Below are 15,248 nucleotides of genomic sequence, written 5' to 3' on the forward strand. Positions count from 1 at the left end.
TCTCCAGCTTTTTTCTCTACCACATGGACAGTGGGCTCCCATTTGTCAGCGAGTTTGTGTTTTCCACGAAGGCGTACATTCCTGACGAGCACTCGATCTCCAATGTCCAGAATGTTTTGTTCTTTTCGGCTGCCTTGGCAGCACTCCCGAGTAGCTATTTTATAGCTCTCCTTGAGGTGGGATTTGAGATTCTGTACGTATTGGGAGTGTGATTTATGTTGTTGCTCTTTCACTGGTAAGCTCTTTCACTGGTAAGCCAAATGCAAGGTCGACCGGCAACCGTGGCTGGCGTCCGAACATTAGCTTGTATGGTGTGAACCCAGACACTTCATTTTTGGTACAAATGTACGCGTGGACCAAAGGCTTCACAAAGTCCTTCCAGTGTGACTTATCTTGGTTTTCCAGAGTGCCGAGCATGTCTAACAGAGTGCAGTTAAAACGTTCCACCGGGTTGCCCATGGGGTGGTACGGTGTTATTCGAATTTTCTGTATGCCCGCAACTTCACACAGTTCTTTGATTAGCCGTGACTCAAAATTGGGACCTTGGTCGCTGTACAGTTTCTCTGGAATACCATAATGGACACTGAAATTGTCCCACAAGCACTTCACAACCGTTCGAGCCTTTTGGTTTGATGTTGGGATAGCCACTGCATATTTTGTGAAGTGATTCATGATCACGAGGATGTCCTTTGTGTTACTTCTGTCCGGTTCGATGGACAGGAAGTCCATACAGACCAGTTTGAGTGGTCGTGTTGTCATTATATTCACTAAAAGTGCGGCCCTCTCAGGTAATGTCTTCCTGCGCACACACCTGTTACATGTTTTGACTTTCTTCTCAATTTCTGAGGCCATTCTCTGCCAATAGAATCTGGCTCTGACCAGATGCAGCGTGCGTTCTTTTCCCATATGACCCATGTTGTCATGCAGGCTTGTCAAGACCATGTCACGAAGTTCTTCAGGTAAGACCAGCTAGTACTGTGTATTTCCCTCTTCTTGGCGTGTTCTATAGAGGATGCTGTTTCGCAGTTCAAGCTTGTTCAATTCTCTCAACAACAGGGGTAGGTCTGGAAGCTCTGTTCTCAACGTGGGTGGTGGTTCCTCTCCATGCTCAATCAAGAAGATGACATGTTTAATGCACTGGTTGGCTCTCTGCTTATCGCCAAGATCCACCTCTGACAGGTGAGGGATAATGGGTAGTCCTCCGAGCTCATCTTCCTGCTCAAAGCTGTCAGGTACAGCATCTCCAGAAATGGCAAGACTTTCGATGAGGGAGATACTTCCATCACTGACCATTCCATCATTGGCACAATAGACAAGTTGTCTCTCACAGATGGCATGAACGACCCCCTGATCCACAGCTTCAATGTTATCTGGATCTGACAGATGGTATTGTGTGAACTGACATATCCTGTCCCACTCTTTCTGAGATGATGGGTTATCATGCAGATTGCCATGGGGACGTCATGATAGCGCGTCGGCATCTCCGTTCTGCTTCCCAGGGCTGTACTGGAGCTTAAAGGAGAAGGTAGACAGAGCTGCTAACCACCTGTAACTGGTTGCATTGAGTTTAGCCGAGGTGAGTATGTAGGTGAGCGGGTTGCTGTCAGTGATTACTGTGAACTGGTTGCTATAGAGGTAGTCACTGAACTTCTCTGTTACAGACCACTTTAGCACAAAAACTCAAGCTTGTGAGCTGGATAGCAGGATTCACTACGTGATAACCCTCTGCTTGCATAGGCAATGACATGCAGCTGCCCCTCCTGCTCCTGATAAAAGGCCGCTCCGAGGCCGGTGGTACTTGCATCCGTGTGAAGGATGTAAGGTAGCACGGGATCTGCAAAGGCCAGGACCGGGAATGTCGTCAGCTTGTCTATAATCGTTTCGAATACCTGTTGGCAGGCAGGGATCCAACGATTTAGAAACGGCTCTTTGGGGTGGTAATACTGGCCACTCCTTTCCTTTGACTTAGAGTGCTTCCCTGGAGACGGGTGGCCGGATGTTAGGTTGTTCAGAGGTTTCACTATACTTGAATAGCCTTTGATTAACTTCCTGTAATACCCACAGAATCCGAGGAAGGCTTTCAGTTCTCTTAGATGCTGAGGAACTGGCCAGGTCTTTAACGCTGAAGACTGAAAGAATTTGCATTTTTCTGGGGACAGCTTTAGCCCATACTCTTTTGGCGATCGAGGACTGTTGTGAGTCTGGCTTAATGTTCTTCCAGAGTTTTCAAGAAGACTATCAAATCGTCCAGGAAAACAACAACTTCCTTCAGGTTCATGTCTCCCATGCACTTTTCCATAAGTCTCTGGAAGGTACTTGGAGCGTTTGTCGCTCCCTGGGGTATCTGGTTAAACTCCCAGAAACCAAGCGGGCACATGAAGGCAGTCTTGGGCTTGTCAGCCTCATTGACTTCAATCTGGTAGTAACCAGATTTCAGATCGAGAAAGCTGAACCACTTGGAACCAGAGACTGCCGTGAAGGTATTGTCCATCCTAGGGAGTGCATATGCGTCTTTCACTGTCTGCAGGTTCAACTTCCTGTAGTCAATACAGAGACGTACTTGGCCGTTCTTCTTCCTGACTACAACGACTGGGGAAGAGAATGGAGACTCACTTTCATGAATCACCCCAGCATCGAGAAGCTCTTGAAGATGTTTGCGAACAGTTTCTACATCATGTGGATGTGGATGCTTCTTCATACGTGTAGCTTTAGCTGCCTGCCAATCCTCTTCTTTGCAGATTAGTAACAGGAGCTCTGAAAATGCTGGGGGATGACTTTTCTTGTCCTCGAGGTTGAAGTCAGAGGGCAAAGTGTTGTCAACAAAACTGCTTGAAAATGTGTTTATCTGCTTCCCCAGCAGCAACTCTCCCTCTCCTAACAGCCAGGTTCAGGGCAGCTTGGAGGCGAAAGAGGTAAGTAGAGACCTTTTCACCAGGGTCTTGAAGAGTATTCATGAACTGGGCGAAAAGTTCTTCGCCATCCTCAACTGTTCCAAAAGCTGCATCCAGCAGTTGGAGGTAAGCTTCAGGGATAGCTTCAGGACTTAGTCTCTTGACAATATCTGCTGCGGGAGAGAGCAAGCTTTCAAAGATTTTCCGTGATTTCTGAAGGCTGGACATGGCAGGGTCTTTCCTGAGAAGTTCCACATGTGAACACCATGTGTCGTAGTCTGTCTCACTGTTGGGTCTGGGGGTTTTACCCGAAAATGAACGAAGCTTGATGGGAAAGTGTGAATGTATATTTAGTTCATCTTTCCTTACGATGTGCTCAACAATGACCTTTTGAATTTCAGGTGGATTCAGGTCGCTCTCCCCAATGGATGGAAGTTGCTTCAGGTCAGCAGTTGAGTGTGGCTCAACCCACCATGAGTGGGACCTACCTGAGAAGGACCTGTGAGCAGCTGAGGTTGTGGAGTTTCAAATGTGTGAAGAGATGTGTTGTGTTTGGCTTCATCTGAGTTCTCAGTATGTTTGGGGAATTCATTATCACCACTGCCACCAGTCTCAATTGTCTCACTGATCTCTGACATCATGTCTTTCAACACTTCTTCAAAATCTCTCCCACTTAGTTTTGCTGTTTATTTCATCAACGTAAGTTTTGGTAATACTGTAACCCACTTTAGTAGTGTAAACACTCGAGAGAGCTTGAACGTAGTACCTTACACATGGATTGTCTTTAAGTTCATGGATGTAGGGCAAAAGAGGAGCTAAGGTTTCAGTAGTGGTACCATTTTGATACTCGACAATCCTCACAGAGCCATACTTCTTAAGGAAGTCTACAATCTCTTCATCTTCTGGCGATTCAAGCAACCCACTCACAATTACTGCATTGGGGACTTTGATACTTGAGCTCAGTATGACCTCCATCTTTAGCAAAGTGTAGCTAAGACTTGAAGACTGTTTCACACAATTTAGGATGTTTCACCATTTCACTGCTGACAGTGTAACCAGGCTCCTGGCTGGCTCGCCACTTGTAACACTTATTACAGGTTAGTATGATTGATAAATAGTTCTGATAGCTATAAATTGACTCTGGGCTAATATCAGAAGGTTCCAGGTATGACTACAGAGCCTTAAGAAGTAAATGTCAGCAGAGAAAGGGACCACACAATAAAGTGACTGGAACCACACAATTAAATTAATTAAAAGATGTATTGTACAGAATTATAAAACAGAAATTCACAGTCCCTGCCTATCTAAAGCCGGCTTCCTACAGTGCTTGAGAAATACAGTCAAAGAAATAAAGTGTGTATCCCCTTTAAATGGGACAGAATGATGACACAATGAGACAATGCTGCACAAACACTCTTGTCATTGTTTGAACTTATAAATGAAAGAACAGTTCACAGTTTGAACAGAAATACATAATAAAGGAGAACTGCAAGTCATAGTTATGAGCAGTAACTGCTACATGTGCCTCTTTGAAACAAATACAGGTCTACATCAAAGAGTTGCCTGAACACCAAATTTCCTGATGTTAAATTCAGACAAAACTGAAATTATTGTTCTTGGCCCCAAACAACTCAGAGACTCTTTATCTGATGATGTAGTTTCTCTAGATGGCATTGCTCTGGCCTCAACCACTACTATAAGAAACCTCGGAGTAACATTTTATCAAGATTTGTCTTTTAATTGTCATTTAAAACAAACCTCACAAACTGCAGTTTTTCATCTGCGTAATATTGCAAAAATTAGGCCTATCCTGACCCGAAAAGATGCAGAAAAATTGGTCCACGCTTTTGTTACCTCAAGGCTGGATTACTGTAACTCTCTATTATCAGGTAGCTCTAGTAAGTCCTTAAAAACTCTCCAGCTAATTCAGAATGCAGCAGCACGTGTACTAACAGGAACTAAGAAACAAGATCATATCTCTCCTGTTTTAGCTTCTCTGCACTGGCTCCCTGTAAAATCCAGAATTGAATTTAAAATCCTACTGTTAACTTATAAAGTCCTAAACTCATATCGCAGCGGTGCCTGGATAGCGTGACGTGTGTGGTTGTGCTGCTGCCGTGGTCCTGCCAGATGCCTCCTACTGCTGCTGCCATCATTAGTCATTAGTCATACTTCTACTGTTATTATACACATATGACTATTGTCACACTTGTATACTGCCAGATATTAATACATACGTTCAACATATTGTATCACAGCAGCAAGAACTATAGCGATATTACTTTCATTAATGTTGTTGTAAGCTACTGTCATTACCGTCTGTCCTGCATCTCTTTCTCTCTCTCTCTCTCTCTCTCTCTCTCTTTCTGTCTCACTGTGTCATACGGATTACTGTTAATTTATTATGCTGATCTGTTCTGTACGACATCTATTGCATGTCTGTCTGTCCTGGAAGAGGGATCCCTCCTCAGTTGCTCTTCCTGAGGTTTCTACTGTTTTTTTTCCCCCGATAAAGGGTTTTTTGGGGGAGTTTTTCCTTATCCACTGTGAGGGTCCAAAAGACAGAGGGATGTTGTATACTGTAAAGCCCTGTGAGGCAAATTGTGATTTGTGATATTGGGCTTTATAAATAAAATTGATTGATTGATTGATTGATTGATTGATTGATTGATAAAACACAAGAATAGATATTGGTCAAAAATTCACATGGACTATAGTATGGATTAACAGTAGTCAACTAAATCTCAGCCATTTATTTATTTATATGTATTCATTAAATGATTACCTTATTGTATACATGTTTTTTTATTTATATATTTTTTGCATATAGTCTACTATTTTTTTTACTATTTTCGTGAATATAATACCTGAAGTTCATACAGAAAATATTGAATTGCCACTGATTGTGAAAGCATATAAATTCTTTGTTTTGAAGTTTTCAGTACAAAAGCTTTGTGGCACAACTGTCAGCTCATCATGCTAATCAAAACATTTTCATCCCCACACAGACTAACATCCTCTTATCCCCCCACTTCTCCCTCTTACTCACCTCCCTGTGCACCTTAGTGGCTTAGGTAAAGTGGTGTAGTCATGCTTCACTGTATGCATGTAGGAGTGTATGGAGAAAACGCCTCCAATAACATAGTCACCATCCATTGAGAAGGCAGGTAGGCGAGTGGTTCCTAGATGCTTACACTTCACAGATGAAGCCTCAGTGTTGAACCCAGCCCCAGTCCTAACCTCTTTAAACCCAACCTTTTGTTTCATACGATACCCAAAACCAGCTGAGTTCACCTCACACAAACCCAGACACAGCATCAGGCCAATAAAGAGAGCTGAGATCTCCATCCCTCAACAGTCTGCATGTGATCATACTGTGTGTGTTGACATTAGTTTATATAGATTTTTGGACAAAAGATTCCCTCATCCTACTTTATGTCAGCTTACAATACAGCAGACTCTTACCCAATGGTCATCGATTATTTCTTGTCAAAGTCTTTTCTGTGGGCTGTATGTACAAAATACAGTAATCTGTACTCGGTGTCCAGGTCTTTTTGCTCGTCTTGCAAAGTTATCATTGTGAACACCTCTTCCTAAAGTTGTCCTACACTTTTTCATTGGTTTTAGCTGATATTAGAGTGAATACTAACAATTGCAAACATGTAATGAGTTGTTTGTACGGTTCAATGCTGTCTTAAGTAAAGCAGAATTGTATGGAAATGGCAATAAATGGTATTAAAATTCTGAGAAAGAACTCCACACGTTTGAAAATATTACTTTTTTAAGTTCAATTTCATTTCATTCAGTTTAATTTCATTTATATTGTCAGCACATGAAAACAACACAATAACAGAGCACAAATAACATCATAAAATAAAAATATTGAATTTAAATAAAATCTAAATTAAAATCACCAAGATGAAGACTGTTGAATTTGTAGATAATAGGCTTTATGCTGTTTCCATCTTAACTGTTTCCAAACCTTGAGTGACTTATAATTGATTTTTGTTCATTAAATGTTTCTTGGTGTTCTTCTCTGGCTTAAACAATATGATGAAACACTTTGGAGCAAATATACACAATATTAGTCCAAAACTGGAGGCCAGAATGGCGAATATCTCCACAGCCACAGTAAATTTCCCAGGAGAGCTGACATATGCTGGGATAAAGGTGATCCAGACTGCACAGAATATCAACATGCTGAAGGTGATAAGTTTGGCTTCATTAAAATTATCAGGTAGTTTCCGGGCTAGGACAGCTAACACAAAGCAAAAGACAGCCAGTAGGCCTATGTATCCAAGCACAGCCCAGAACCCTATAGCTGAGCCTAATGCACACTGCAGGATGACTCTCTTCTTGTATGTGGTGAGGTTTTTCATTGGAAAAGGGGGACTAAGAACCAACCATATAGAACATATTAAAACTTGAATAAATGTGAAGAATACCACAGTCATTCTTTGCTGTGGAGGACCAAACCATTTCATCACATTACTGCCTGGGAGTGTAGCTTTGAAGGCCATTAACACTACAATTGTTTTTCCGAGAACACAAGACATACAGAGGACAAAGGTGATCCCAAATGCTGTGTGGCGCAGCATGCAGGACCACTCAGAGGGTGGTCCAATGAAGGTTAATGGACATAAGAAACATAGAGTCAGGGAAAAGAGCAGCAGGAAGCTCAGCTCAGAGTTGTTGGCCCTGACAATCGGGGATGTCCTATGACGATAGAATATAGCTGCTGTTATAATGGTAAGACAGGCACCACCAACTGAAAATGCAGCCAGGATGTTTCCGAGGATCTCGTTGAAGGAAAGAAACTCTACAGGCTTGGGGAGACAAATGTCTCTCCTTGCATTAGGCCAGAACTCCTTGGGGCAAGGGAAACAGTCAGGGGAATCTGAAAAAAGGGCTTTTAACAATCATATATTTCATGTTGTAGATATGCATTCCAAAAACAAATAAATACAAAAAACATACCTGTTACATTGCTAATCTCTCCTGCGGGACACGGTTTACAATCATAACAGCAGATGGGTTTTCCTTTCAGCAGCACTTTACGAGTTCCTGGAGGACAGCTGTCAGTGCACACTGACACAGGCACCTGACACATAGATACAAACAGACTCACACATATTCAGGTGTGCTACAAAGCTGTAAAGATTAAAGGATAGGCTCACATTTTGCAAGTCTGTCGTAAAACAATTTTTACATATATGAATATGTAAATAATATTCAGTATGTGCATTATGTGTATGTGTATTGTCAGTTTTCAGGGACGAAATCCACAGTACCTGTTTTGTGTAAACATGAGTTCTGAAATGCAGCCGAAGCTACAATGAGGCTTCAGGAGTCGGAGTTAGACAAATCAAGCAGTTTTCATTCAGAGTCACCGACTTTCATTTAGATTCCTTAATAGTTGATGCCATTAAGAGGGTAGGGGAAGCTTAGCTTTCCCATAATTAGCTTTGATTTTTTTTTTCTTTTTTAATTTATGTTTAACAAAAATAAGATTTTTGGAGGACAGTCTACAACTACCAAACATTAAAGTTACCATATCACTATATATTCAAACTGAGTCATTAGGTATACAGCAAATTTGCAGCCAAACCACCTTCACCAGTGTGTGTGTGTGTGTGTGTGTGTGTGTGTATTTGGGTTGTTGGCTTTACACTACTGCACGGAATTATTCTTATTATTAGTTTATAACTTATTTGGATGGCTGTTTTGTTTTCTTCCTGCCCACCCAAGTCTGTGATGTTTTCTAGTGAGCTAGGTGAAGTCAGCGATTGGTTGTTCTGCATATCACTACCTACTGAGTGATTTAACTCTGTAGGCCATGTTTGGAAGTAGCCATTACAGGTGCATTAATATTTTTTATTTATTTATTTTTTTTTTCATAGAGACATGGCATTTGCACCAGTCATTGAAAGCTGTGTGCAAATGCTGCTCAAGAAATATGACAATAATCAGCCAGATGGGGGCGCTATAATTTAGGGTCAACATTTGAACACCACACTGTAACACGGACTGATTTGAATCTTGACACACAAGTGCAGCTCAATGTGCTCTACAAAAAGGCCTCAAGAACCATTAAGGTCCTCCTGGAAAAAATTATGCCATTTTGAATTATTTGAAAAACATGTTTCTGCCATCCCTTCCTGAGGAGAATTCAATGAGAATTTTTGTCAACAACCCTTTACTGTTAATGATATCAAAATGCGTTTTGAAGCTGTTGACCATTATACAACAGTTAGTTCCGGCCCTGCAATCTGATTGGTCGAGAGACAGTAAAACCGTGATGATATTGGAGTACAACATCACGGTTATTTCACTGTGTATGTATCACTCCGCCTCACAGCTGATTGCAATCAACAATCAAATCAAAACTGACGGTTAGTGTCAGTTAGCTCAGCAGTTGCGTTGTAGGCTAATTAATTCATCCACTGTCAAACAGCCAAAAATATGGATTTATTTCCTAAAATAAGTTTTGAATTGAGCTATGAATGGTCATCAGAGGAAGATGAGGGAGAGGAGAAGCTGAATCCATCTGAGCACACATCCAGGTTTGTCAGTGTTTCATCAGTGGAGCTCAATGACTTGGAGAAAAGCAACATACTGTCAGATCAGAAGGCAGAGTCGGCTGTGCCTGTGAAGCGACAGTCCACCATGCAGTCACCACAGACTTATTTCACCGGCTGCACAATTAATGGAAACGTGCAGATAAATGTGTATAAAAAGTAAGTGCCTGGCGCACCATGTTTGCGTTACATAGCAACGGTGACAGCGGAGTCCTGAGGGAACTATTTTTGTTGGCGGAAGACAAATAAAATGCTTAAATGATCTATTTTGTCCTCATTTTTCAACATTTCTTAATCAGCCTTGCTTATTTAACTGTTGAACTGTTGTATAGGCCTCGTGCCTACGACCGAATCGCAGCCGTGACAATATCACAGTACAACATCACGAGCTCGAGTGTGATATTGCTTAAATGAACTTCGCAGCACATAAATGGACCTTACTGCACAACCTTTGGGTCAGTAATCACAAACCTTGCAAGAAATATCTTATCAGGGACCAGGAACATATTCTGAAAGTTTCATCTAAATTGACCAATAGGGGGCACCTGTTCCTTTTGTAAAATTTAAGGTTTGTTCACACATCATTTTACCTAAGCCACTAAATCATGTCCCCAAAATGTTTCTGTAGTTGATCAATAGGCAGCGAAAGTGTTTACAGAGAAGAGCGTGGCCCAGTACAGATTTTGACATAAACCAAAGAGCATCTGTTTGTCATTAAACCTGTTGTTTATCTTTAAGGCAGGTGTCCTACACTGTAAAAGGTCTTGATCCTACTAGCTTTCAAGTTTCAAAGGTCAGCACTGGCTTAAACCCTGCAATTGTCACTTGCGGCTATATTTGTTATTGTTATTTCAAAATTCAGAGGCTAAATATTATTTGTGAATGCTCTTGTTATGATTTAATTTGTAATTGTTCTATTTTAGTACCAACCAGTGTAGACTGTTCTTACAGTGGCCTACACTCATTCATTCATTCATTCATCTTCTAAGATGAATGAATGAATCTTCTTCTCCTCTTGAGGGTCGCGGGGGGGCTGGAGCCTATCCCAGCTACATCGGGCAAGAGGCGGGGTACACCCTGGACAGGTCGCCAGACTATCACAGGGCTGACACATAGAGACAAACAACCATTCACGCTCACATTCACACCTATGGACAATTTAGAGTCACCAATTAACCTAGTCCCCACCGTGGACCGTGGGAGGAAGCCGGAGTGCCCGGAGAGAACCCACGCTGACATGGGGAGAACATGCAAACTCCACACAGAAGGGCTCCCACGCCTGGGATCGAACCGGCAACCCTCTTGCTGTGAGGCGAGAGTGCTAACCACCACACCACCGTGCCGCCCGGCCTACACTCATATTGCGGTTTATTTGATTTTTGTTTTGTTTTGTATCATGTGTAAACCTGATGTCTGCTTGATAGTCCTTGTGGTGGAAAAAGCTACGATAATTTTCATTTTCAACTTGCTATGAACCATGTCTTTTATGTGTAGGTAAAATAAAAAAGGTTATAAAGTCCAGGTTTGAGATCATCTGTCTACCAGCCACAACCTTCAGATGCATCCTGTTTTTTTTTGTCAAATGAGATGTATGACTGATCTTCATAAACAATAACTAAACAAACAACCTGAGTATAGCTGATGCCATCGTGCCATCTATGGATTCCTTTATTTGTTATTAACCCTCTGCAGTAGCTCAGCAAGTGAAAGTAAAAAGGGAAACTTTCATACTAAATATACTGTAAGTTTGGAACAGATCTCTTTACAGAGCGAGTATGGACAGGAGTGGTGGGGACCAAAAATACATATCATTTCCTTTCAGTTCATCAAATATGAATATGTTAAATGATTGCTTTTGGGCTCCTTACTTGTGTGCCACCTTCCACCCAGGTGAGCTTCCTGTTGATACTGAACTCCTGGCCCGCTGGCAGTGATGCATCATAGTGTCCTACTGTCACCGACTCAATGCTGCCACTCTCACTTTTTTGCCAGTTAACCAGCTCGTATTTGGCCACAGGATCCCCGTTGGCATCAAATGATACATCATAACCATTTTGGGAAAAATTTACTTTCCTCAGCTGCGTAAGAACCTGTGAGAATGAAGTAATGTTAAACAATGAGGGACAGAAATGAAGACAATGTAAAATAAAATATTATTTAATAAAAATATATGTTGTAGCAAAATATGGGCATCGGGGTGTTCACATAGCTATTCATTTCAACTGACCTCTTTGGGCTCTGTCTTGGTGAATTTGTCACACTGAGTTGTAGAATTAGTTTCCTGACACACTGCATTATGAATGGCATGAGCTATTGCATAAACAGCCTTGTACACCATGTTAGTGATTCGCAGCTGGGATGTGTCAGTGTACGGGGTCTGGATCATCTGTATGTCTTCATTTCCATCACATACACTCTTGTCTGTGGCTGCACCTAAAAACACACAGAGACAGCGACACCTGTCTATTAGCCCTGGCAGTGATATAACATTATTATTCATTAATCTGTGTTTATTATCCTTTTTTTTTTTTTTTTTATCGTCATTATTTTTAAACTGCTAAATGCGCCTTGTAGAAAACCACATATATACTGTATATTGTGCTGCAAACATGCTCACACATTTCGAAGCAATGTTTACAGATATGACTTAATCTATTTTCTAATATTTGCTGTTCTAGTTTGTCAATCCTATTTTTTAGTCCTTACGTTTTCCAGCTCACATTAAAACACTGCACAATCCAACTGTTTTACCAATGCTTAAAATCAGCACAGCTTCCTCACTTTTTCCCAGTCTGCAGTTGAATGCATCCTCCCAGAACTCAGTAAGCACTGGAGAGGCAGCCACTTTAGAGGGAGAGAGATCCAGCAGGAAGTCTCTCAGACCTGGGATGACAGATTGCTCAATGGCAAATCCAATGGCTCCAGCACAGAAGCTGAACCTCAGCATGTCTGGGTCGGTTACCCAAGACTCACTGCCTATCCACTGGCGAGGTGGAAAAGGCTTGAGTGACAGCTCCTCCAGTAAGATCATCATGTCTGCAGGGGATGTAAATGCCACAACAACCATAGCTGTCGACCTGGAGAGAGATAATATTTGATCTCACCGACTATTTGTTTAGAAAATATCAGTAATAAATATCAGAGAAACAATCATGATGAAAAACAGAAACATGCCAAGATAATAAAAAAATCTGTCTTATATTTCACAGAACATTTTATATAGTTTTGTGTGGAGAAGATTAGTGTCAACAAAGGTAACATAAGCACAGTCAGTGATGTAGAAACCTGCGGATAACATCAGCCACTCTCTGGATCCTGCTGCGTGGGTGGGTCCAATAGAAAGATTCTGAGTATTCCACACAGATTCCCTCTTTGTGTGCTGCGTCCAGGAAAGATGCCATGCCATTATTGCCATAGTCTGAATCTGACCTGACAGCACCTATCCAAGTCCAGCCAAAGTGTTTCACCAGCTTGGCCAGAGCGTCAGCCTGAAACTGGTCACTCGGGATTGTTCTGAAGAAAGTCGGGTACTGCTGCTTATCTGACAGACATGCACAAGTGGCAAAGTGGCTCACCTAAATGACAACAACAGTGTTTGTTTTAACAGAGCAGACAAAAAAACCATTCCTGTATATTAATTATTTGCCAGAAATTAAAAACAATTACTTGAGGAATGTTGAAAGACCCAACAATGCGCGACATGCCGATGGATGGCGTAGACCCTGAATCACCAATGACAGCCATCACCATACCAGACTGTGAGCAGCTGTTGCCTGTGTAAAACACTGGGTCCAGACCACTTGAAAGCTGGAATGCCACATGCACAGCCACAGGCACTGAGGCACACGAGTCATAGATCTGATAACCGAGCTTGATGCCAGGCAGCAGCTCTGTGCTGTTGTTAATCTCCTCGATGGCAAACACCATTGCACGTGAGGAGCGCAGTTCATGGAGGACCATGCTGCACACAGACACTTTTGTTAAAGAAATTGTCCTAGAAATGCACACTTAAGAATAACTGCAATTTGAAATTATGCACTGGAAATAGATACAGTGGCTGCACTGCATCTGTGGACCAAATACACATCAATGAATTGCCTGAACACCGAGTTCAAAACAGAGGATTAGATATCAGTCCAAAATTCACATGGGCCGTAATGCACAAATTATCAATAGTCAAGTAAATCAAAATTCGTAATTTGTTTTTATTCAGTTAAATATTTAGAAAACAGTTGTGAGACACACCTATATTTTCAGTTTAAAAACACAGAATGCATATTTTCACACTCTACTGTTTTTGTGAGTATAATACCTGCAATTTATATAGCCAAATATTAAATTGGCACTGATTGTGAAATAATAGATTTTTCTCAGGTTTTCTGTATCACCAAAATTTTTGCAACATGATCGTAAGCTCATCATACAAATCAAACCTTTCTATCTCTACACAGTTTAACATCCTCTTATCCCCCACTTCTCCCTTCTACTCACCTCCCTGTGCACCTTAGTGGCTTAGGCATGGTGGTGTAGTTATGCTTTAATGTGTGCATGTAATGATGTAATGCAAAAACCCCACCAATAATATAGTCACCATCCGCTGAGAATGCAGGTACACGAGTGGTACCCTGAAGTGTACATTTTACAGACGAAGCATCAGTTACAACCCCAGCACCACTCGTATCCTCTGGAAACCCAGCCCAATGTTTCATGCCATCCCCAGAACCATTCAAAGCAAAAGCTGAGATCAGCTCCAGAAAACCCAGAGACAGCATCAGGCCAATAAAGAGAGCTGAGATCTCCATCCTTCAACTATCTGCATGTGATCATGCTGTGAATGTGTTTTCATGGGTTTATATAGATTTTCAGACAGAGCTTCACTCCTCCTACCATCAGCTTACTGGGGAACTGCTAATTGGTCCGACAGCCCATTGGTCCGACATCCCATTGTTCTGACCATATTAAACCCATTGTTCCGAAGTCCCGTTGTTCCGAAATCATCATGATGCCCTACGGTTAAGGTCTGGTTAGGTTTAGGCACAAAAACCACTTGGTAAGGGTCAGGAAAGATCATGGTGTGGGTTAAAATGAAAAAGAAAGTGGCAAACACATAAGCTGTGAGCCTGCTCCGCCTCAAACCTTTCCCAGCTGACCCAGAGCCGGTCGCAGCACACCATCAGAAATACACCCGCCGGGAGCCGATCAGCACCGCGAGAGCTCCCCACACAACCCCGACCCCGGAGTTAATAACAGGAGGTAATGGTGTTTCACTCTCTTCTCTCTAAGACACATGTATCTCGACCTGTAGCCTACTTTTGTTGCATTTGCTGATCCTCTATGGTACACAAAAACAGTATAGCCTAGTATAATCACATATCGGAACAATGGGACATCGGACTAATGGGATGTTGGACCAGTGGGCTGTTGGACCAACGACATGGACCCAGTTTACTGTAGGGATTGTAGGGTAGAGAGGATGCTCTTAACCAGTGGTCTTTGATTCACGCTTTCTAGGTCATTTCTTTTGGCTGCATGTATAATAATCTTTACTACTGTAAGTGTCCATGTATCTCTTGTCCTCTTGTAAAGTTATCATTGTAAACATCAGGTGCCAGATGCATAAACGATGCATACACAGAAAAACGATGCGTAGACCAGGCATAGATACAGTTTTGGTTGAGATGGCTGCAGTTGTGATGATAAGAAGGATATTAAAAAATAGTTGAGAGACAGATAATATTGTTTTTAGTTTGTTGCCATTTTCACTGATTGTTTTATACAT

The 15,248-nt window shown here is 41.8% G+C and overlaps 1 protein-coding gene across 1 annotated transcript; it reads right to left on the reverse strand.

Moving 5' to 3' along the window:
* Positions 1-6,883: 6,883 nt before the first annotated feature.
* LOC125888986 (extracellular calcium-sensing receptor-like) lies at positions 6,884-14,061 on the reverse strand. The gene is made up of 8 exons (XM_049576647.1): positions 13,961-14,061; positions 13,136-13,430; positions 12,755-13,044; positions 12,251-12,546; positions 11,697-11,902; positions 11,338-11,559; positions 7,869-7,992; positions 6,884-7,788 (listed from the first exon to the last, which is right to left on the reverse strand). Exons 1-8 carry the CDS (start codon positions 14,017-14,019, stop codon positions 6,884-6,886), a joined length of 2,397 nt encoding a protein of 798 aa, XP_049432604.1. The 5' UTR covers positions 14,020-14,061.
* Between the last annotated feature and the right edge of the window lie 1,187 nt (positions 14,062-15,248).

This window comes from Epinephelus fuscoguttatus, linkage group LG5, assembly GCF_011397635.1.
Source record: "Epinephelus fuscoguttatus linkage group LG5, E.fuscoguttatus.final_Chr_v1".
Taxonomy (NCBI): Eukaryota; Metazoa; Chordata; class Actinopteri; order Perciformes; family Serranidae; genus Epinephelus; species Epinephelus fuscoguttatus.

Bases quoted from the DNA above. Each gene is read 5' to 3' on its own strand.
- LOC125888986 (XM_049576647.1), bottom strand. From the start codon at position 14,019: ATGCACACATTAAAGCATAACTACACCACCATGCCTAAGCCACTAAGG. The intron at 13,431-13,960 runs GTGAGTAGAAGG...GTCTGTGTGCAG, and splicing joins CCACTAAGGTGCACAGGGAG to CATGGTCCTCCATGAACTGC. The intron at 7,993-11,337 runs GTAAGGAGCCCA...TCTATGTGTCAG, and splicing joins GGGTGGAAGGTGGCACACAA to GTGCCTGTGTCAGTGTGCAC.